Consider the following 24,942-nt stretch of genomic DNA (forward strand, 5'->3'; position numbering starts at 1 on the left):
TACAGGTCACAATTTCAGAACTAGATGACTGGAAAGTACAGAGATACATCAGAGGCAATATCGAGCTCCTACAAAGTGAAAAAAGGTGTGTAGATTTTTTAAATTTTTGCTTAAGCTTGGTTTGAAAATTTATTTTGAAGGAATTCAAAGTGCATAGTAGAGAATTATTATCGGTAACTGATGCCCCGAGGAAAGAAAATGCAAACACCTAGTAAGGAACCTGAAAGCTCTAGCATGACTCATGAAGAAGAGGAAGAAATGCTACATGATATATCAAAATTACAAGAACAAGTGCAACAAATGTCATGCTCACAAAAGTTAACAGATGCTAAGATAAATGGTGTGGAAGCTAAGATAAATGGCGTGGAAGCTAAGATGAATGACATGGAAGCTAAGATGGACAATTTGAAGATAGATTTGAACACAAATTTGAAGACAGGCATGGCAGATTTGAAGACAGATTTGACTAATTTTCTACAAGAAATACTTACTAATGGTGAAAAGGTAGTAAAGGAAACTCATGATGAGAACAAAAGAAATGTTAATCATGATTCCATAGACACTAATGTTGGATCGAAAAATCACCACATTCCAAAAATCGATATGAGGAAGTTTGATGGCAAGGATCCCGCCACATGGATATTACAGATGGAGCAATTCTTCGATCTCAATAATGTGCAAAACACACAAAAGGTACGTATGACAACTTTATATTTGGAACCAAATCAGTTTGTATGGTATCAATGGCTTTGTTCTCGTAAACAATTTATCACTTGGGCAATTTTTACGGAAGAATTGATAGCACATTATGAGGATACAAAAAGCAACACTTTTTTTAGCCAATTTATAAGTCTCAAACAAAAGGGTTCAATAATGGAGCACATTGAGGAGTTCCAAAAATTGAACATAAGGGTAAAAGATATTCCAGAGGAGCATAGGATTGATGTGTTCATAGGGTCTTTAAAGGATAATATCCAACATGATGTGCGCCTTTGGGAACCTGATTCATTAGAGAAGGCATTCAGGTTAGCAAGAAAAATGGAAAGCAAAATTATGGCAACTAGGAAGCATACCATTCACAACTATAAAGACGGAAGTGTTGTTGCCCATAGTCTTCCAAAACCTACAAGGTTGACACCACAACAATTGGAAGAAAAAAGAGCAAAAGGGCTTTGTTACAATTGTGATAGCAAATACACAAAAGGTCATAAGTGTGATGAGAAGAAATTATTCTACATAGATTGTGAAGAGGAAGAAGAAAAGGAGCAAGAAAGGTCAAAAGAAGAGAATATATTCCAGGAACAAAGCCTAGATGAAGAACAAATAAATCCGACCATATCTTGTAATGCATTGGCGGGAATTACCACTCCTCAAACCATCAAGATAGAAGGACAAATCAAGAAGAAAAAGGTAATAGTGTTGATTGATTCAGGAAGCACCCACAATTTTATTCATTGTAGGGTAGCAAAAGAATTGAATTTCTTCCTATATCCAACACCAGAGTGTCAAGTGATGATTGCAAATGGAGGAACAATAAATTGTTCTGGAAAGTGCCATAATATCAAGCTATCCATGGGAGAATATGTATTGACTAGCCCAATGCTTTCCATTCCAATTGGAGGTGTTGATGTTGTACTAGGAGTCCAATGGCTACAATCCTTGGGTACAATAGCTTTTAATTTTCAAGAACTTTTCATGAAATTTTCTATGGAAGGAAAGGAAGTTGAATTAAGGGGTATTGCAGGGAAACCAGGAAAGATAATCAGCTCTAATGGCATGACAAAGCTTCTAAAAAAGGAGCAAAGAGGTTTAATTGCACAATTATGTTCGCTAGATGTTTCCACATTGGAATCATCTATTTCTCCAGATCTCAAAAAAGTCCTGGACAATCATTCCAAGGTATTTGAGACTCCCAAAGGTCTCCCACCTATGCGTGATCATGATCATGCTATTCATCTGATTCCAGGAAGTGTTCCTCCAAACATAAGGCCGTACATATATCCATATGTCCAAAAAAGTGAAATTGAACGTATGGTTGCAGAAATGCTAGAGGCTGGTATAATTCAACTGAGTCAAAGTTCTTTCTCAGCTCCAGTAGTATTGGTGCACAAGAAGGATGGATCATGGCGCATGTGTCCAGATTATAGGGAGCTCAATTAGCTCACTATTAAAGATAAGTTCCCAATTCCTGTCATTGATGAATTACTGGATGAATTGCATGGATCAATTTACTTCCCCAAGCTGGATCTTCGTTCGGGATATCATCAAATCAGAATGAAGATTGAAGACATTCCGAAAACGGCATTTAGAACTCATGAGGGTCATTATGAATTTTTGGTCATGCCTTTTGGCCTTACCAATGCACCTTCAACATTTCAAGGTTTGATGAATTTAATTTTCAAACCATTCCTTAGAAAATTTGTGTTGGTATTTTTTGATGATATACTAATCTACAGCAAGTCTTGGAAGGATCATGTTGAACATGTTGACAAGGTGCTACAACTATTGGAGGAGAAACAATTATATGCAAAAAGATCCAAATGTTTCTTTGGAGTCCAGGAGGTGGAATATTTGGGTCATATTGTATCTCATGAAGGAGTTAAGGTAGACCCTAGCAAAATTAAAGCCATTAAGGAATGGAAAATCCCCACATCCATAAAGCATCTGCGAGGATTTCTTGGGTTGACAGGTTTATCGCAAGTTCGTTAAGAATTATGGGAGAATAGCAGCACCTCTAACAACATTATTGAAGAAAGATTCATTTTCATGGACTGCGGAAGCAACAAAGGCCTTTAAACATCTTAAAGAGGTAATGTGCCATGCACCGGTCTTAGCTACACCGGACTTCACAAAAACCTTTATTGTGGAATGTGATGCTTTAGGAAATGGAATTGGTGCTGTTCTAATGCAAGATGAAAGACCCATTGCTTTTGAAAGTCGTCCAATCAAGGGAAAGTTTTTAAGAAAAGCTATTTATGAGAAGGAAATGTTGGCAATACTCCATGCACTTAAGAAATGGCGACCCTACTGTTATCACTAAAAATTCTGTTGCCAAAATTGCTCAGACTAGCTTAAGGACAAAGTGTTTTCGCAGCGCATAAATCCCTTAGCAGTTTCGCAGCGCAATATGCTTCAAGTGATTTCGTAGCGCATAATTCATATTTTGCACTGGTTGCGCTACGAAATTGGGGATTTGTTCGATATCATAAGAAGGACAGATGGAGGTAAAGCGTTCACTGCCATTTTCTCTACTATAGTCGGTGGCATGAGTTTAGGGCGGTCATTCTCCAATATTGGTGCATTTGGCAAGAGGAAAGTTGCTGCATACAAGCTGATGGAGATTATTAAACAACAGCCTACAATCATTCATGATGTTTCAGAAGGAAATAAGCTAACAGTAATCCAGGGCAACATGGACTTCCAAGATGTTACATTCAGTTACCCTTGTCGGCCAGATGTAATGATTTTCCGAAATTTCTCTCCAAATCCCAGCTGGAAAGACTATTGCAATAGTAGGGGCCTGTCACTTCATTTATCGAGGGAAAGGAGCGGGGGTACTTTAACTCTCCATCCTCAGTTTCAGGGTTCATATCTCACGCCGTAGATGTTGCGGCGAATACACGTTTGATACACTAGAGCAGATGGCAAACCAGCTGGAGCGACAATTGCTTGAAGCGGGGAAGAAGTTACAGCAACTTCCTCACTCCAAAGACGCAATTCTTGAAATTCTCAAGCAATTGGCAATAACTTTGTCTGAGGTGGATCAGTCTCCTTCACAGATTATATTGAAAACAATGCGACCATCAATGAATGCATTAATTACACCAGAGCTTTTGAGACACCGGGATAGAGATGTGGCACTTCTGATGGCCACCTGCATTAGTGAAATCATCAGAATCACAGCACCAGAGGCTCCTTACAATGATGATGTGTTGAGGGATATCTTTCATTTGACTGTTACATCTTTTCGCGGTTTAGATAATATAAATAGTCCCTCATTTGGAAGGAGGGTAACCATTTTAGGAACTGTTGCAAAAATTAGGTCTTGTGTTATGATGCTGGATCTTGAATGTCATGACCTGATTCTTGAAATGTTTCACATTTTCTTCTCTGTTGCCAGTGAAGCTCATCCGGAAAATTTGTTAACATCTATGCAAACTATTATGACTCTTGTGTTGGATGAGAGTGAAGATATTCCAGAGCAGTTATTAGCTGTTGTGTTAGCTTCCTTGGGAAGAGGAAAAGAGGATGTTTCTCCAACTGCCCGTAGGCTTGCTATGAGTGTATTGGAGCAGTGTGCAATCAAGCTAGAGCCTTATGTGATCCACTTTATCACTTCAACCATGGAGGCTGAGGAAACTTCAAAAAAAAAAACAACTTGCAAACTGCCTACCATGAGATTATTTATGATATATATCAGTGTGCACCCCAGATGCTGCAGGGTGTTATTCCAAATATGACACATGAGCTCCTGACAGATCAATTAGATGTGAGGTTGAAGTCAGTGAAGTTACTTGGTCGCCTTTTTGCGATACCTGGGCACCCTCTGCCAGAAGTGTTTCGGCCGCTTTTCTTGGAATTCCTAAAGAGACTTACAGACAAGAATGTTGAAGTTCGACTGTCAGTTGTCGAACATGCAAAAGAAGGTCTTTTATCGAATCCATTTAGGCATGAGGCAGCTGACATCATTTCTGCAATGAGCGATCGATTGTTGGACTATGATGAAAATGTGCGTAAGCAAGTTGTGGCAGAAATTTGTGATATTGCCAGTTATGCCCTGAAATCTATACCGATGGAGACAATTAAGTTTGTAGCTGATCGCCTTCGTGACAAAATGGTTTCTGTTCGTATGTATACTCTGGAAAGGCTGGCAGATATATATAGAGTTTATTGTTTGAAGTGTTCAGATGGTTCATTTATTGATTATGAGTTTGAATGGATCCCACGCAAAATCATAATGTGTTGTTATGACAAAGATTTCAGACCTCAAGCAATTGAAATGGTATTCTCTGAATCACTCTTCCCATCAGATCTTTCAGTTGTGGAAAGGGTGAAGCATTGGATTATGATGTATTCTGAACTTGAAAAATTTGAAATCAAGGCTTTCGAAGTAGTACTGGCACAGAAGCAAAGGTTACAGCAAGAAATGCAGAGCTATTTGTTATTACGGCAGAAATTGAAGGATGACAATGAACTTTGTTTTAGACTCTTATGTCAGGCAGCTATTGAAACTCCAAGGATTCTTAATCTTTCAGGCAGTGAACACTTTAGTGGACCTTATGGGGTGGGTTTTGTTTTCATTGCCAATGATTGGCATACATTTCTTCTTCCTTGTTACTTGAAGACAGTCAGATTTTGGGATGAAGCTGTGTTTTTGAAATTTCACAGCAGTTTCGTAGCGCGCTACGAAACTGCTGTAGCTGCATGTTACAGTTCAGTTGATCTATTATGATTAAAAAAGCGGCAAATCTTTTTTGAAATGTTGTGTCATCACAAGGTACAATGAAATGGCTGGACAACACATACAGGACGCTCTATTTTGGTTAATTAAAGGATAAAAGCATACTCCTTTGGATTCGAATATGTTGAGGCAAACCAAGGACCGACAAACAGGAGCAGTTTCCTATATTTCAGGGTGTTGGAAAACATGTTACATCAAAGGCCAGCAAGCAACTACAGACACCTATCACATCCAAACTAAAAGAAGCCACTTGTCATAGAACGAGCTGTTCTCTCCTTTCTCTCGTAGAAACACCATCTTGATTGTAATAAATGCTATTTCCAGCATGATGTAGAATTAGAGTTTTAATTGTTTTAGGATTCCAGCGCTGTCAATTAATAGTCAGCTGTAATTATTAGTTAGTTAAAGGTTAGTAGGTGTCATCATAGGCAGAATCGAGCTCCCCTCATGCTGGAGGAGGAAGCTCCAAGTAGTTAGAGTCATGTTTCTATATATAGCTGAATGATCTATGTAACATGGGTTGGATGTTTTTGAAAAAACAGAGTTTATATTGGCTTATGTAAAGACTTGTTACAGTAATATAAAAGACTATTTTTTTCTTCTCAGGATTCATACTTTGTTCAGATGCTCAAGATGTATGTGGCTTTGTCTTACCCTTTATGTTTTACAGCTTTATAGATACACAATCACTCTGAATTCACCTAGCTGCTCAGACTTCCTGTGTGTATTTATGAGTTGAGGTTCATTTGAGAAATGTTTTGAGTGTTTAAACATTACATGCCCTGACTTCCATGAATGAGTAGTTTTATGGTTTACTGAAATGGTGTTTGACTCCATGAGCCCAATGGAAGAAATCTTATGTTGTCTGTCCAACCAGCATGTTTATTAAGTTTTCATTTCAAGAGTTAGCCCTCTTAGTGTTAATCATAATCAATAGTTTGTTTGAGAGAGCCCTCTCAGGCTAGGGAGGCTAATCCTTAGTCAAGAGTCTGGTCTGAAATAGTTACATAGAGTCTAACTGATTAGCAGCCATCAGTACATGATTTTGTGATAACACCTACCTAATGGGAAGACACTTCAACGTAAAAACGGATCATGATAGCCTTAAATACTTTTTAGGACAAAGATTATCCTCTGAAGAGCAACAAAAGTGGGTCACAAAGATGTTGGGTTATGACTTTGAAATCATATACAAAAAAGGGAAGCAAAATGTGGTGGAAGATGCACTCTCAAGAAAGGATGAGGATATGGAAGCATTGTTGTGTGCCATTTCTATTATCCAACCAGATTGTATAAACGAAGCAAAGGAGGAATGGAAGAATGACGAAGAAGTGTGGGCACTTATTCGAAAGCTACAACAAGATTCCAGTACTTCTGATACATTTAGCTGGAAAAATGATTCGTTATGGTACAAAGATCACTTATACCTCTATAAGAATTCCCAGCTAAAACAAAAGATTCTTATGGAATTGCACACTTCTCCCTTAGGAGGGCACTCAGGATTTTTAAAAACTTACCACAGGGTTAAGAAGGAGTTTTTTTGGGATGGCCTTAAATCAGATATTCAAAATTTTGTGGCAGAATGTTTGGTTTGCCAACAAAATAAAGTTGAAACAATTAAGACACCGGGTCTATTACAACCTTTATCCATTCCAAGCCAACGTTGGGAGGAGGTTTCAATGGATTTTATCACAGGTTTACCCAAGTCTGAGGGAAAGAGTGTCATCATGGTGGTTGTTGACAGACTTACCAAGTATGCACACTTTTGTGCATTATCACATCCATTTAAAGCCAGTACAATTTCTACTGCATTTATGGAAATAGTTCAAAAGCTACATGGAAACCCAAAGATTATTGTAAGTGACAGAGATCCCATTTTCACTGGAAATTTTTGGACAGAATTATTTTCTTGTCTGGGTACTCAGTTAGCTCATAGCTCATCTTATCATCCTCAATCTGATGGGCAAACTGAGATAGTAAACAAATGTTTGGAAGGATATCTTCGTTGCTTTGTATCTGATAAATAGACACAATGGGTCAAATGGTTGCCTTTGGCTGAATGGTGGTATAACACTTCCTTCCATACAACAACAAAAATGACCCCATTTATGGCACTTTATGGGTACCAACCACCATCAATCACATCATATTTAAGAGAAAATTCTAAGGTTCAAGCAGTGGAACATCACATCGAACATCAACAACAAGTCCTCCAACTCTTAAAGGATAACCTCGTGTTGGCACAAAATAGAATGAAACAACAGGCAGATCAACATCACAGTGAAAGAAGTTTTGATGTAGGTGATTGGGTATTCCTACGGCTACAACCATATAAGCAAATGTCCCTAAAGCAAGATAAGAAGGATAATAAATTATCACCAAAGTATTATGGTCCGTACAAGGTGTTGGAAAAGATTGGTACTATGGCATACAAATTTGAGCTTCCTGCAGCTTCTCGATTGCACCCAGTTTTCCATGTTTCATGTTTAAAGAAGGTTATAGGCAACAAGCTCCCAGTTCAAACAATATTGCCAGAACTTGACAAGGAAGGAAAAATTATATTGGAACCGGAAGCAGTCACAGAAACAAGAACTCGACAGCTACGAAATCGATCAATTTCAGAGTATCTTATCAAGTGGAAGAACTTATCCGTTGAAGATTCCACATGGGAGGATGAGAATTTTATGCAGAAGTATCCAGAACTACTCAAGAGTTGAGGACAACACTTTTTTGAAGGAGAGGGGCATGTTGGGTCCCTATAATACTAGTGATTACCCCATTACTATTGTAGTTATACCCCTTATTTATATTGTTGTGCCCCTATTACCCCCATATTATTATTTCTGTGCCCCATAGAATCCCTCTATTGTTATTTTTGTGGCTTTATATTATTATTGTTAGGCCGGCTGGATTATATTGTGACTCCTTAGACTCCTATATATAGAAAGGAGGTTTTGTAATTTGTATCATCCAAGAATTGTTCATTTATGAAATGTAAAGGAGGTTGCCCCCTCGAAGAGGCCGAATTCTAAGGCGTTGATCTATCTTTTCTATCTTTTCTTGAGCTGGTTTCATAACACAAGTACTGAAAACAAGTTTCAAATGGGGATTTACTAGTAGAAGTGTGTACCACTCTGTTATAAGAGTGTTGTATATACACCATATTTTCATCCCAGGTCTTCAAATGATTTTGATTTTAACCCCTCAAAAGTTGCACACTCCTGTTAACTACTTCTATCTTCCCATTTATCTGAGGATGGAATGTTGTATAACTATTTAACTTTGTGTTGATCTTCTCCCACAATGTAGTCCATAAAGCAATGAGAAATCTTGTGTCCCTTTCTAAAATGAGGCTCCTTGGTATCCTAAATGATCCAAAATGTATACAGCGTAGCCTTAAGATCTAAAGTCTTCAAATATAGGTGAAAGTGGAATAAGGTTAAAGACCTTGTAAAAACAAAGCCAATGGTGCAAACCACATGCAAATTCGAGTTCGCATAAGGAATTTAGAGCTAATCGAAGATTTAGGTCAAAGAGTCAATGCCTACGTCAGTAGGACATGTGGCAACCCAAGAAAGAGTCGCATGTACCTGATGATTTTAGCACAGAAGATGATGTGGCAGTTAGAGAATGGTTCAGACCTCAGGTGATGAGGAACAATGGTCAAGAGCGCAGATCATCCGATCAAAGGAAATTAGTGCATATCGTGTTGAAACATGCAAGCATGTTACCTGGAAAAACAGATGCGATAAAACCATGAAAAAGGAGCTAAATTCTTTGAGTTTCGATAAGAGGGCAGTAAATGGTTTATTGTGTGCCCTCAAGGAAGGAAGAAATTTTAGACAGGGAGCACGCTATTCCACTTAGCACTCGACATGTAGCCTCTTGAAAACCACTTTATCGTGTGCCTTCAGAGAAATAGTGAACGTGCTAGTTGGAGTGCGAAACTACGCGACAGCCGTCAGATGGCAGAGGATAGATCAACTGTGCAGGTTGTCTGGATCAGTTGAGGAGTGAGACGCAATAGCTGTCAGATGGTTTGTTCTCGAGATCAGTGCCAAGCGGTCGGGGTCCACCCCGCGCCCGCTGGTCCTTTCGTTTATAGCCTGTTTCTATTATAAATGTATTTGTTCCCCGTTTAAAGCAAATTGTAACTAAAATGTGTTATAAAAACACCATAACACAAAAAAGTTGACAAAGGAGTGTATTGTGAATCGTTCCAGGGGGTCTGGAGGTCAGGGTGACTAGTACAGTCATGTATATGCTCATTTCGACTCGAACTCTCAAGCGGAACATAGTGGTGAGTTCCTTTTTTGCATTGAGACTCTATTTTTGAGCTCACACTTGTAACAATCATTTTGAAGACATAATAAAGAGGTCAACATTGGAAGCTAGGACCAAGAGACGTATCCAGGAAGTCTGGTGAACTCCTTTATCAATTTTTTAGTTGTGTTGATGTGTTTTAATTGTGTTTTCTGATTGTTTAATTTTCTGTGTTATTCACAATATTTTCGATCCATTACACTAAGTAATATAAAAAACTCCACATATAGTCCGTAATACCTTTTATCAATTTGAGATCACTAAATTTCACTCATACTTTTGCAAAGAAAATTTTTGTTGCTTATTGCCCACTGATGGTCTTCTTACAAGGCATCAGAACACGCATCTTGCTCAACCTATCAACTGCCACGAACATGCAATCATGTCCCTTCCTAGTTGCTAGTAAATGTCCCATAAGTCCATGTAAATTATTTTCTAAGCACAAGTGTGTATAGGTAAGGGATGATATAGACCCTGTTTCCTGTTAATAGGCTTGTGGGTACAATAGAGCATGGATCCTCTTATGAACCAAGCTACCTATTATTTCATCTTGTGCCAATACACATACCTCTATAAGTTGGCCACTATCTTCCCTACACTAAATTTCCCTACAACCTCATAGGTGTGAGCCTCTCTTATTAGCCAAAATCAATCACCTTTAAGAACACATAACTTATCTAACCTACAGAGTAACCCCTCCTAGAGATGGTAGTCAACAATGTTGTAACCTTCATGCACATAAATTTGGCTTTGAAATTGCTGAAACACCTCCTTGAAGTCATCATCCTCTGAATATGCCTCTTTTATGCATCATGGATGAATGGATCCATGTGCATCAGAGTTCCCATAACTGTGATATTTGATGTGGATGGTCTTGAAATCATGTCAACCAACATGTTTTTGCAGCCCTTATTGTACTTTATCATTAAATGAAACTGTTGTAGAAACCACATCCACTTGTAATTCCTAGTTTGTTGTAGCTTACTCTGGGCCTATAGGTACTGCAGTGGTTGGTGATCTGTGTGGATTACTATCGCCTTTCCCATTAAATAGTATTTCCACTTCTTCATAGCTTTCACAAGGGCATAAAGCTCCTTGTTGTAGGTCAGGTAGTTAAGCATTTCCCCATGAAATACTTCAGAATGTTAGCATGAGGCCTTCCTACGTACAACAATATTGCTCCCATAGAATATCCCCAATTCAAAAGGCTGCTGCAAGTTTTGTAATGCCAAAATTGGTGGTTGACTAATCTTGTTAATTAAATCCTCAATGGCCCTATTCTAACCCTTTCCCCATTGGAAACTCTTGCTTATTTTTGAAGTAAATTTTCTAGCTATCTTCTTGTTTGACTTGAACCTAGTGATATCCAAACTTTAAGTCCACCTTGGTGAAGTATTTTACTTGTTGCAACTGATCCAACAAATCATCTATCCTAGGCAGGGGCTACCTATTCTTGATCATTATTTTGTTTAATTCCCTGTAATCTATACACATTCGTCAAGTCCCATTTTTTTTGGCACTATAATGATGGGTGACCCACATGATGATCCACTTGGTAGAGTGACACCCTGTTCCAGTAAACTCTACAATTTTTTCTTCACCTCACTTGCTTCTATAACATACTATTTATACAACCAAATAATTGGCAACGGGGAGTTTGGAAATAGATGGATATTGTGTTCCGCTTCACCCTTGGGTGGTAACCCTTTAGTATCCTGAAACACATTCTTGTATGCCCAGATAAACTATTTCAATTACTATTTCTATTTATTGGTACACCCCTATAGGGATGCATTTTCTCTTATTGATTATTTTGTAGACTGATTCTCTCTTAAAAATAATGAGACATACTTCTTGTTAAAACTGAATAGTTTCTTGGCTTGGTTGACACTTACTAGTGAAATTTTTTACTTTCCTTTGTGCGTGTTGATGGTGAATGATTTTCCATCCTTAATGAGCTGATACTAGATGGACTTGCATTTGGTGGGATAGTGGTCATTGTTCATGGGGATTAACAACCTCTCATCCTTATCCTTGAGTTCGGGCCAAAATATTTTCCTTGGAGGTTGATGTAACTAAAAGAAAATTAAAAGAAAAACAAAGACATAAATAAAGGAAAAAGTAAAATGAAAATGATGGATGGGATAAAGATTAGTGCATGGGAAAAATCCTAGCATGAGCTCTACCCCCTCTTTAGCCAGCATTCGCTTCCTATAGAACATGATACTCAATCCATAAAAGGGAACCCTTATATTTTCCTAACCATGGTGAGCAATAAATTGTGCCATCATCAAGGGGTAATGAATGTTAAATATAAAAAAGAAAGATTGGGCTCCTAAGCTTTGCACCTAAATCAAAGCATTATCGTAAAGGAGTAAAAGGCACACCAGAGGGGTGGAAAAAGTAGGCTCACGAAAGGGGTAACTCATGCCTCCACAACTACTCCCTCCTTACATATATACAAGGTTTCATATCTAGATCAAAGTGTTTGTCTGTTTAATGACCCCATATGATACTTGACACCCCAAGGTACCCCACGATGCTAAAACATTGAACTCATGGAACTTAGTGCTGTAGATATTGATGATGTGCCTAATGGACCTTGGATGCCCCAGGATGGCATTAACATTATTTGATGGGAATCAATTATTTTAGAGCTGAGATAATAATGGTCATCCTTAATGTGACAAGGGAGGTCTTACACATCACCTTCGAGCTCCAATGCTTGAGTCAGAGAGTGCCATGTCACCCCTCTTACTCCTTTGAGAATGATGTAGGGCACCATTGGCATGACATATTGGCATAGAGTCACTTTGGAGGCTTGCACATGATCCATTTATATTCATATTGTGCTGTAAATATTTTTGTGATTGATTTCGAAGATAGGGGAATACTACATATGTCCAAGATAAATATTTGAAATGCATATTGTGTTGGAAATATTGTTTTTGAACTTTTGATGCCTAGTTTGGATACCTTATATTTGAATGATTTTTCACTCCATTGACATAGATCAAATGAGACCATAGTATATATGGTTGGAAATATTATTACAATACCTTTCCAATTGTGTATGACACTCCTTCTAACTCCATTAGAATGAGTATATATGGAAGATTTTGTTAGGATGGCCCAACCAAAGTACAAACAAGATGACCTAACCAATTTACAAGTTGGCCCCATAAGTGAACATAGAAGTAATATAAATAAAGGATATATGAATTCATTTGATATGTATCTAAGCAAGAAGATATCTAAGGTGTGCAAGAGGAGTCGAGGAATATTTTCGGGGTCATTCTCATATTTTGAAGGTGGAAGCAAAAATGTGATTTATGGGGGTGAACGAGCCATGATTCTTGAAAATTCCATTATTACTTTTCTTTTGGGATGTTTCATACCATGAAACTTGGAGGATATATCTATATATATATATATATATATATATATACATATATATATATATATATATATATACATATATATATATATATATACATATATATATAATATGTTGATGTATCCATTGTTAAAATATTAGTCCTTGGTTCACTATAATTTCAGGGATATGCTCTTAGGAAGTTAGGCTTCCTAAATGCTCCTATAATCTGCTTCAAACAGGCCAGCTTGGAATTTTTGTTATAATTTTTTCTTTTGTGATGTTTCAAACCATGAAACTTGGAGGACACATACAGAAGATATTCATGTACCTGTGATTAAAATTTTATATCTTGGTTCACTACAATTTCAAAGATATTCTCTAAAGAATTTAAGCTTTCCATAATGCTCCTAAAATCTCCTTCAAATAGGCCAGTTTGGTATTTTTTTCTTTAACTTTCTTGCAGTTTGAATTGTTAGGAAATGTTCTTAATATATAGGTTGAAGAATTTATGGTTTCCAAGGAAACTTATAGTACGGTTTACTAAAAAAATTGTGGCAGATAGTGAGGTTTTGTTTTGTATATTTAAAATCTAGGTGTAATTATTTAAATTCAAAAAATATGACCCTTGAGTTTTCACATAAATTCTAGGGAGTAGATTTTTTTTAGAAGCTATTTTTTTTTTTTTTTTTCATGAAAAAATGATTCCATGTCATGCCTTTGCGACTTTCCACTCATATGCCCTTGGTTACAAAAAAGGAAAAAGAAATGTTTCATGTTCAGGCCTTCTCAACCTATGAACAAATAAACATAAGACATATGACCGACAAGATTCCCATATAGGGTTATAAGTGGACATGGTGGTGAAAGCATCCCGAATCGTACTGTATAAGAGAGCTTCCTTGCCGTACATCGAAAATATGTTGAGAAAATACACTAAGATTAGATAGTATAACAATAAAACTAGAATGGGGATGCTACAAAATGTACGATTCTGTAGTGGCCCTTTTATTAAAATAGTAAAATAAATAAAAGAAATATTACCTACATAACTTTTCAAAAAAATTAACTATTTTCTGGCACTAGGTCCCTCTAATTTCGAGGAGATGGTAAATTTGAGGTTCGAATAATTTATCATAATGTAAGTATCTTTAGACCTGGTTTTACCTTCAACAGAAGATGATTTTTGTTCATTTGACTTATCCTTTCTCTGGAATGCAACCCTTAACTGGTAATTTTCATAAACTAGTTGGCTAACTCTATGCTCCAGATGAGGAACAACGAGTAAATACTATTGTTTCCAATATATTGCAATTAAATCACCTGACTAAGGGTTTCTAGAGGAAGCATCACCACAATTGAAAATATTGACATGACTTGGAGAAAGATCCTGAGAATGCAACCTATTTCTTTTCAGAGATGGTTCAGGACTATTTTCCAAGTCAACCAAAGGAACGGTTCAGGAGGACCCTTAATCCTAGTTCTTTAAGCCCTAGCAATTTTTCTTTTCAATCGTTTTAATTTTTCCATGTTCTACATCTAACTAGTTTCCTGTTGTTTGTAGGCTAAACATGCTATTTTTGGGGCAAGGAGATTTGAACCTATAAGCTTTGTCTACACTCCTAGTAACTCAAAGAGGTGTTAAGATTTTGGAAACTTTAATTTGGCTATCCTTTGAAGAGGGTGAACTTGGAATTTGAGGAGATAACTCACATTCATCCTACTATAACTCCTTAGAAATAGATGAAGTTGAATCAACAGGAAAAGGATTGGGAGTCATAGGTAGAATACTCAACACGATCAAACTCCAACAATTTACCATAGCCATTTCGAGTGAGAAACATATCCCAATCATCACCAATTTGCACTAAATTATATCTAACTAATATACAAATTAACCCATGATGGTAGAGAGATTGTTCAATATTTTTATGCTCGACTTTGTAAGCCTTTGACATCCTTGCTAAACTATTAAGGAGAAAGTATGGAAAATTAAGTTTCGGGCCTAAGAAAGCCATCAAAAGTTGAATGTGATACATGAAAAAAACAATGTAATGACCCTCATAGGTTATGTATACACGAATCGAATGTAATAAGTTACCCCACTTTGGTTTGAGAAACGATATAAGCATACCTTTAACAGAGTATTCACAATTCTTATTCACTAGCAGTTTCTTCCAAGGAATGTTTTTGACTGCAATGTTTTTGGACCAACACTCGCCTTCCTAGAGTAATTGGGTGGGTGCTACTACAAACTACAAATTGATTTTAATTTAAGGGTAACCAATTTAGGTTCTTCTTCCATTGAAAGAAATAGAAAAATCTTTGACTAATTCATCGTTGTGCCCTTGAAACAGTTGCAAGAATTGCCACCAAATGACTTGATGAAACAAAACTAAGCACTCTCCATTTGCCTCCACAATTTCTACTGCAATGAGCTCTTCTCAGACTACTGGAGGCATATTACATACAAAAAGTTATAGATCAGGGTAGAACATGTCTTGAAAAATCAAAACCAGACATGCAACCCTAAGTCACAAAACCCTCAAGACCAAAACGAGAATGATGAAAATGAATGGTTTGATGAAAACCTCTCGAGGAAACCTCAAAGATCAAATCAATAGTTGTCATGTACAATTTTATGATAGAGAGAGGATGACCTTGGAATGTGGAAAATGAACCATAATTAAACCATATGGCAATTCACATTGATACATATTGACACTTAAGCATTTAAACTTCCAGGTCGGTTGAACCAAATACTTACCATAAGTGCATACCTATGAAATGAATAACCAAAATCATATATTCAATTCAAAATTGATGGTCCATTAAATAGAGCATATCAAAGGCATATATGGCATGATTAATTCATATCATCAATCAATTAAAACATACAATGCAACCAACCAAGGTTATATACTTTAGGTTAAGACCATGAATATGAAAATGAAACATTGAAAGCGTAGATATCATCGAAATAAATGATAAATACAGGAAATCACTATGTTAATGTATAACGATTACCCCATTATCATTATAAACATTATTCTGGGCTGCTATGGAATCTATGATTAAGAAACGATTCTTAATTTAACAATTTTCTTGTAATTGGGGGCAACTATTTACTAGTACCGATAATAGAAATTAGGAAAGTAAATCCTTGTATTTCAATGAATGGCAAAATAGAGCCCACCTTAAACCAAAAAAATCAAAGTGACAATTAAAGAAATAATGCAGGAATTTAATCAATACAAATCCAATTAAGTGAAAACAACCAAGAAAATAAAATGTAAACAAGGAATGTTTATTTTTGAATAAAAATGAAAGGGAGGGGGTTGGCTTGCCAATATTATCTTAGTTTGTTGAGATGATAGAGACTGTTAATAACTTGAATGATGAAATAAATTTTTTGAATGCAAAGTGACGATGTAACAATGTTGAATGATAGAATATGTGAATAATAAGTATTTATTCAATTACAAATAGTCTTCATTGTGATCAATCTCAAACTATTTTGTTCTACTTTTCTTGTTGTCACATTTGTTCATTTTTCCATCTTTTCATATTAATCATATGAAAAGGGTGGTTAAAATCATAGACCATTCAAATATTTAACTCGAGTTATTTTAGTAAACTCATACCTTGTCCCTCTTGCTCTCAAATATTAATAGTAACTATCTCCAAAGTCATTGATTGTGACTTATGGAGTGTTATACCCCAAGTAAATATCAATGATAGTTTTTTTCTATTACCTGGTTTGAATGAAAGAAGACTAACAATGTTGAATGATGGAAATTGGGAATAATTACAAATAGTTTACAGTTTCAAGAAGCACACATTACAAGTACAATGAACATTTTATTTAATATGAAAATTCAAGTATTTTATTTATGTTTGAATTGTTGTAACACAAAAATCAATACACATTGTCAATAATGATTTTGTGCTCACATTGAAATCAATGCACACTATTAATATAATTACTTTGAATTTAATGTACATCATACATATAGTTACATCAAATCAAATCAATATCTACACCAAAATCAACACATCTAGTGCAAATAATCAAATAGGATTGAAATCAACATCTATGTTGAAATCAATGCATCTAGTGCAAACAATAAAATAGGGTTAGAAATCAACATCTACACTAAAATCAATGCATCTAGTGAAAGTAATAAAAAAGGGTTAGAAATTAACATCTACACTGAAATCAATGCAACTAATGAAAGCAATTAAATAGGATTAGAAATAAACATCTACACCGAAATCAATGCATCTAGTGCAAGCAATCAAATAAGATTAGAAATCAACAATGAAATTGAAATCAATGCATCCAGTGCAATCAATCAAATATGATTAGGAATCAACATCCACACTAAAATTAATGCATTTATTTCATTAAAATCCAAAATATTCATGGCTTTATAAATCCAACTTCTTTTACCTTTTGTAAAAGCCTTACTTCCTCTTCGTTATCTATCTCTCTATTGCACCCCCCAAAGACACGCTCTCTCTCTCTCCATATCTATCTATGTCCCCCTACCCCACTCTTTCTATCTCTATCTTCTTCCCTTCCCCCCCCCTCCATTTATATCTCTGTCTCCCTCTGTATTGGGTGATTTAGAGATTGATGATGCAAGTGGTGATTGATGTTGTGCTTCAATGATATTGATGGGTCCAATATGAAAATTGGATGAAACGTGGCCTTCAGATTATGATGTTGCGCTCCATGAGTATCTAGTTTGAAAATTTATGAAATGTGGTACTTGGAGGAAGAAATAAGGTTGTAGCCTTCTTTAGGCCAGCACCTACGTACTAGTACATCAACTAGTACAAGAGCTAAGGGGGTTGTAGCTCCCTTCCAGGAGAAGCTGGAGAATGAGAGAAGGTTGTAGCCTTCTGTAGGTAGAAGCCTGCATGCTGGTGTAAGACTGCACTAGTACAGAAATATTGTAAAAAGAAGTTTCTTATTTAAAGAAGATAGAGATGAATTGCAGCAGGTGGTTTTCACCCACATTGGGTTTCCAACTTACATCGTGGTGTTCATGTGTGCTTCTTATGTGTGGTGATCTGTTATGTTTTACTATGCCTGTTTACTGTTCATATGGTTAATGAAGTTTTGATGCACTGATTAAATATCAACATTTAATGGATTAATTGAATCATAAGTTTACTGGACATATGAAAGTTGCATTAGACAAAGTTGCATGTACATGTAGGTTCCCTTAACTGAAGTAGCATACTTGAATCTAAGTATAGAAAAGAAAAATATTATTTATTTTCTAATATTGATTCACCCCCCCCTCTCAGTATTATTTCCAACAATTGGTATTAGAGCAGGTCCTTTGGTAGAAGCTTGATCGCTTGAAGGAGATCCATAGAACAATGGGAAAGAAGCTAAAGAAGAAAGCACCTTAGAAGAAGAAGACATCTCAAAGGAACTATGATAGTGGGAGAATTGATTGGGGAATATGTGGAAGCAACACTTCAGATTCAGAATCACCTCAGAATGAAGATGAACAAACAAAAGAACTATCAGGTATGTGTTTGTTACCCTCTAGTGATACATTTCTCCATCCATTTGAAGATGATAAAAGTGATAGCAAAACAACTGAACTTGCTCTTATGGGTGAGGATGAAAGATATCAAATAGAGACAGAATTTAAAAGGCTTACAGAAAAAATTAAAGATCAACAAGATCTATTGGACAAAAGGGAATGTACCTCCAAAGAAGAAGATACCAAACTAAAAGCTCAACTAGAGGAAGGAAACAAGGTAAGGAAGCTATTCAAGGAAAAGAAGGATTAATGTCAAAAGCTACAAGATGAAGTGACATCATTAAGAAATGAAGTAAATGAAAGGAGCACAACAATCAAGAAAACCAGAGAAAGATCCAATTACTATGAAAGTATTGAAGCTAAGATCCTCTTGCTAAAAGAAGATCTTGAAGAAACAAATAAGAAGAATAAAGAACTACTCCACGCTCTTGAAAAACAAGAAAACAAAGTTCTTGAATTAAGACATCAGTTGGAAGAAGGAAGAAAAGCTAAAGGAATCATGAAGAAGTAGTATCTTGAAAAGGAAGAGCAACATCAGGTTGAGGTAAATAGTCTAAAATATAAATTAGAAGAAAAGCATAAGCTCTTACGATTTCAAGATAGTACTAAGATCTTGGATGATATTATTAGTAGTCAAAGGTCTCCTGCTATCAAAACTAGTCTTGGTTTTCATGAATCTGTTGAAGGTGAATCTAGTTCACAAAGTAAGACAAGGAACTCTAATGCAAAATCTGAAATGCTCAACAAGGAGATGAGAGGTCAATCCCATCAACAACCAAGGAAAGAAATTCTTCAAAGAAAATCTTTTACTCCTAACTATGGAAGTGATAGTCGGTTACTTCCTCCTATGAATAATGTTGAATGTTATTTATGTCATAATTATGGACATGTTGCAGCCAGATGCAGAAGCAGAATGGTTCAAGAGCATCACACAGAAAGATCATCATGTTCCAGGTACTTTAAGGGATATTGTTTTTCTTGCAATATGTTTGGTCACAAAGCTATTGATTGCTACAGAAGGAATATGAAACATGTAAGATATTATGCATATAAAAAGCTTGGACATATAGCAAAGGAATGCAGGAACAAAGTACATGCAACATACCAAAAGGAGAAAACATCATCACACTTGAAGATATGGAAGAAGAAGGAAGTACAGTCAGAAAGATGTGGCACAACACAATGTACAGACATAACAGACTCAGAGGAAGCTGAAAGTGTAAAAATTCAGTGTTCTAAATCTCATACGCAAGTTTCATGAAGAGAAGTCGTGTACATACGCGAGTTAGACACTGCACAGTCGCATATATGTTATTTTGAGGAAAAGCAGTGGGACAGACTCAGGAAAAAGGGTCTGATATGATTCAGTCCATTATTTGCTCTGGTTGATAATGGTTACAATCTGCTGATGTTGTGTGGAAATGTCTTGGTACTCATAAGATGTTTTCGATCCTAACTTAATGATGATGATGTCTTGATACTTCTTGCTGATATATGCATGATCAGATCTGACAGTTAACAGATGGCATAGGTTCAGGGGGAGCATATGCTTTGAATAATGCTTTGTTGGCATTATGGTTAGAAGTCCTTGATGATGATGCTTATATGGTTAAACGATACATCATGCTATGATATGGTTATGAGTTGCCCATGAAAAAATCTCATATTACTCTTGGGGTTACATAGTTGGTGTTCAGATCATATTTGTGGATGAATATCTGATGATGCATATATGCTGCTTACATGGTGATATTCATAAGGATAAGGAGAAGTACAAAGCTTGAATACAAAACTTCATTTCTTGATGATGAGTCACTCATATGTGGCTGTCATCATATGAATAAAGATCATATAATACAATTATGATGCAGGATTCCTATAGTTCTTGGCTCTCACATGGTTGAGGATTGTTGCTGTTGATGATATTAAGAAGCCTTGACAAAAGATCTTGAGCTCAAGATACATAGTGCTATATACAGTATGCTGGATACATCGATGATTACTCAAAGTTGCATTGTTCGAGCCATGATGATGATGAGTTCTTACCTATATGATGATAGGTTGATACTCACATATGTTGATTGATGCTTATCAGATGAGGGATGTTCCCGTGTGATGATACATAGATGGTATAAAACATCATGCAGATATTGATGATGATGAGATGACTATGGTGTTTTTCAAATATGATATAATGTGAATGATTTTGTATGACATATGCAGAATTCATTCATGGAAGGCTATGATAATGTTCAAAAGGATGAGTTGATATCTATATGCAAACATACCTTGTTATAGGTTGATGATATCTACACTAATGGACATATACATGTTTCTAGTATGAATGCTATTGACAGATGCCTATGGAGCAGATCATACATTATGTATGATAGTTGCTGACGACTATCATGGTCTTGTTTAGATATTTGGTCTCTGTTATAAATGTCATGTATATCATTCGATGTAAAGGTCATATCAAGACCCATGATGTAATAGTTTGTCTCTGTCTATTGTAGTCGTTTGATGAATCCATTTTGGTCATATGATGTAATTTCTACCCCCACTATGCATGGGAAGGATGATGTAATATTTCAGTCATGTATAAACAATTGGTATCTGGTATATCCCCACTTGGTTGGGTGGATGAGTCAAGTTTATCCCCACTTGGTTGGGAGAATGAATGTATGTATGAGTCATTGGTGATAGGAAGGACAAACTCACATAGTTAAGTTATAGAGTCATGTTATTTTGAAAATATTTACAGACTCTGCATGTGCTCAGGGGGAGTATGGATGATACAGTACATCTCAACATGAACAAAGGGGGAGCACAATCAGAGATTTCAACATGCACTTAGGGGGAGCATGACCCTTTGCCCTTGATTTCAAAGGGGGAGAGTGATTTGGTGTTGGTGTTGTTGCCATCAAGTCCAAAAGGGGAGATTGTTGGCATTATGATGCATGTGTTGTACTTGATGACAACCCACTTGTAGCAGAACAAATCACTTATATATAACTAGATGAATCTACAAAAGAGATATCAGATGTGACAGAATACATGGTAGTTGATGGGATGTAGGGAAGTTCAAAGGAATTAATTCATATGTAATGTACAATGACAACTCATTAAGATGAAAGTTCACAGTGTAGCAAGTTAACATTGCCATCAAGTCCAAAGGGGGAGATTGTTGGCATTATGATACAGGTGTTGTCCTTGATGGCAACTCACTAAGATGACATATCACAGTTCAGACTCACAGAATGAAGAAAAAGAGATATACAGAGGTTCCCCTTGACCAAGCCACGTATACACGCGGGTTTGACGACCAAAAGGCGCATATGCATATACACACACTTTCATGCAAGGAAAGGCGCGTACAAGTGGTTTTGGTCTGTGGTATTTGGACCATGGTATTGTAATCCATGGTATTGGTCCAAGGTATCTTGTCCGACATATTGACCCCAGGTATGTGGTCCAAGGTATTGGTTCTAAGTGGTTTTGGACCATGGTATTGAGTAAGGTCTAAGACTATAAAAGGAGGAGAAGATCATTAGGCAAAGGCACTCAGAAAGTCTCAAATATCTGATGAAGTGTGAGATCCAGTATGCAGGTTATGGGTTTATAATGCTTTACTTTATCTAAGCCAAGGAGGAATCTCAGCGGTTGATGGAGGACAAGGTCTAATGATAGATTGGAATCTTATGGGTTGGAATGAATCATCTCTATATGGTTTGATCATGCTTATTATAAATCTATATACTGATGCATGTAATGTTTTGTAAATATTATGATCTGGGTATAACTCAAGTTTGGAATAGATGCAAATCATGAATGAATATTTACAGATGTATACGCTGGTTGACTTTAATAAAATCACGTATATATGAAGGTTATATACATCTAAATAGCATATACCATATAAACTATGATGTTTGAAGTTACAGGTGGTTCTAGTTGTTGATGCAAAGTTCTGAGTTCTGGTGATTGTTTACTGGTGTCAGTGTTCTGCATATTTAGATTGGTTGATTGTCTTTAGCTTCAGTGTTGATGGATTAGATCTAATAATGGATCAGGATCATAATGACTTATCTTTATGTGATCTAATGGACTAGATCTAGTTGCTAACACACATATTATCCTTTTGTATGTAATGATTTGGGTATGTCTAAAGTCTGGAAGTGCAGCGAAGTTATAAGTAAGTATTTGATGACATATATGCTGGTTCGCCTTGGTGAAGTTGTGTATACACGTTGGTTCAGCTCTTCCAAGTAGCATATGCACTCTGATGCATGATTTTTGATGATACAGTTGGCTCTAAATATTGTTGCAGAGTTCTGTGTTCTGCTCTGTGTTCCGGTGACTGTATTTTGTTGACAGGGTTTCAGTGATTCAGTATTGGGTGATTCAGAGATTGATGATGCAAGTGGTGATTGATTTTGTGCTTCAATGATATTGATGGGTCTAGTATGAAAATTGGATGAAACATGGCCTTCAGATTATGATGTTGTGCTCCATGAGTATCTAGTCTGAAAATTTATGAAACGTGGTACTTGGAGGAAGAAAGAGGGTTGTAGCCTTCTGTAGGCCATAACCTACGTACTAGTACATCAGCTAGTACAAGAGCTAAGGGGGTTGTAGATCCCTTCCAGGAGAAGCTGGAGAACGAGAGAAGGTTGTAGCCTTCTGCAGGTAGAAGCCTGCGTACTGGTATAAGACTGCACTAGTACAGAAATATTGTAAAAAGAAGTTTCTGATTAAAATAAGATAGAGATGAATTGCAGCAGGTGGTTTTCACCCACATTGGGTTTCCACCTTACATCATGGTGTTCATGTGTGCTTCTTATGTGTGATGATCTGTTCTGTTTTACTGCACCTATTTACTGTTCATATGGTTAGTGAAGTTCTGATGCATTGATTAAAGATCAACATTTAATGGATTAATTGAATCATAAGTTTACTGGACATACGCTAGTTGCATTAGACAAAGTTGCGTGTACATGCAAGTTCCCTTAACTGAAGTAGCGTACATGAATCTAAGTATAGAAAAGAAAAAGATTGTTGATTTGCTAATACTGATTCACCCCCCCTCTCAATATTATTTCCAACACCCCAATCACTCTATCTCTCTTTCTCTCTCTCCAAATTTTTCACCATCTCCCTCCCTCCCTCTTTCTCTCAACCTCCACCATCTCTCTATTTCTATCTCTCTCTCCTCCTCTCCCCCCCTCTTTCTCTCTCTTTTTCCCTCTCTCTCCCCCTCCATCCATATGATTGAGAATTGTGACTCTATGTAATCCATAATATATGTAAGGTCTAATAGAATAATACTTATAATGGAGATGATTATTATTATAATATATTGGAATAATAATAATCCATATCGTTGATTACTATACCAATAATATATCTATATCTATATATATATATATATATATATATAACACGTTAATGAAATAATAGTATGTTAACTTTACATTATAGACATACCAATTTCGTTTGATCAAATTGATAGCTCTGTGCCTTACATTTTACATTACATTTTGCATTTTACATATTTTTTTGTTGTAAGTCAATATTCTATTAATGTCAGAAAAAATAGAGTCCATCCCAACATAGGCGGTCTCACATCGACCAAGTTTGTTGACCAAAAAGTTCACTAGATGACAAAAATACAAAAAAGTAGCTAAGGACATCGTCCATAAATGGTTGGGCCAGAGGCACCAAAACACAACTAAAACATAAAAAACACCAGAAATCATACTAGTCGTTTGACATAATGGATGTAGGGTTGTCCGAGGCTGTTACAGGAGGCAAAGGAGGGAATAAGTCACATTGAACATGTCCTTTGTAGTGCACCATCCATGTCTCCAACTTTTCTACCTTCTCTGTGAGTCAGTTTTGCCCCCACCAGACCACAACTAGTCTTTCCCAAATTTGACTTTGAAAGTAATGTAGCTGCTCCAGAGAGGCCATCTACACCACATGATCCTTGCGATGAACTCATTCTGCAACATCCACTATGTCCATCAAATTGACAATGAGAGCGCGATAGTTCTCTAGGAAGTAATGCTGGAGACCCTGCCCCTCCTGAGCCTCGGGTGCTACCGACACATGCTTCGCCCTACCGCCACGGGTGCCATTGCCCATGCAAGTTTTTCCATGTCCGTGTAATCCTTCACCTCTACTCACCCCTTGCTTGCCACCTCCATGAACTC

At 36.5% G+C, this 24,942-nt stretch overlaps 1 protein-coding gene across 1 annotated transcript; it reads left to right on the forward strand.

The window, feature by feature from the left end:
* The first annotated feature begins 3,641 nt into the window (after positions 1-3,641).
* LOC149158738 (sister chromatid cohesion protein PDS5 homolog A-like) lies at positions 3,642-23,087 on the forward strand. Its single transcript, XM_089434084.1, has 3 exons — positions 3,642-4,319; positions 4,421-5,284; positions 23,058-23,087. The coding sequence occupies exons 1-3, from the start codon at positions 3,642-3,644 to the stop codon at positions 23,085-23,087; spliced, it is 1,572 nt and encodes a 523-aa protein (XP_089290210.1).
* The last annotated feature ends 1,855 nt before the right edge of the window (positions 23,088-24,942 follow it).

Source organism: Pinus tabuliformis, chromosome 5_2 (assembly GCF_031772625.1).
Source record: "Pinus tabuliformis cultivar Carrire ecotype Pingquan chromosome 5_2, CPIR1, whole genome shotgun sequence".
Taxonomy (NCBI): Eukaryota; Viridiplantae; Streptophyta; class Pinopsida; order Pinales; family Pinaceae; genus Pinus; species Pinus tabuliformis.

Bases quoted from the DNA above. Each gene is read 5' to 3' on its own strand.
- LOC149158738 (XM_089434084.1), top strand. From the start codon at position 3,642: ATGGCAAACCAGCTGGAGCGACAATTGCTTGAAGCGGGGAAGAAGTTA. The intron at 4,320-4,420 runs GTGATCCACTTT...GATATATATCAG, and splicing joins CAATCAAGCTAGAGCCTTAT to TGTGCACCCCAGATGCTGCA. The intron at 5,285-23,057 runs GTGGGTTTTGTT...ATATTGTTGCAG, and splicing joins ACTTTAGTGGACCTTATGGG to AGTTCTGTGTTCTGCTCTGT.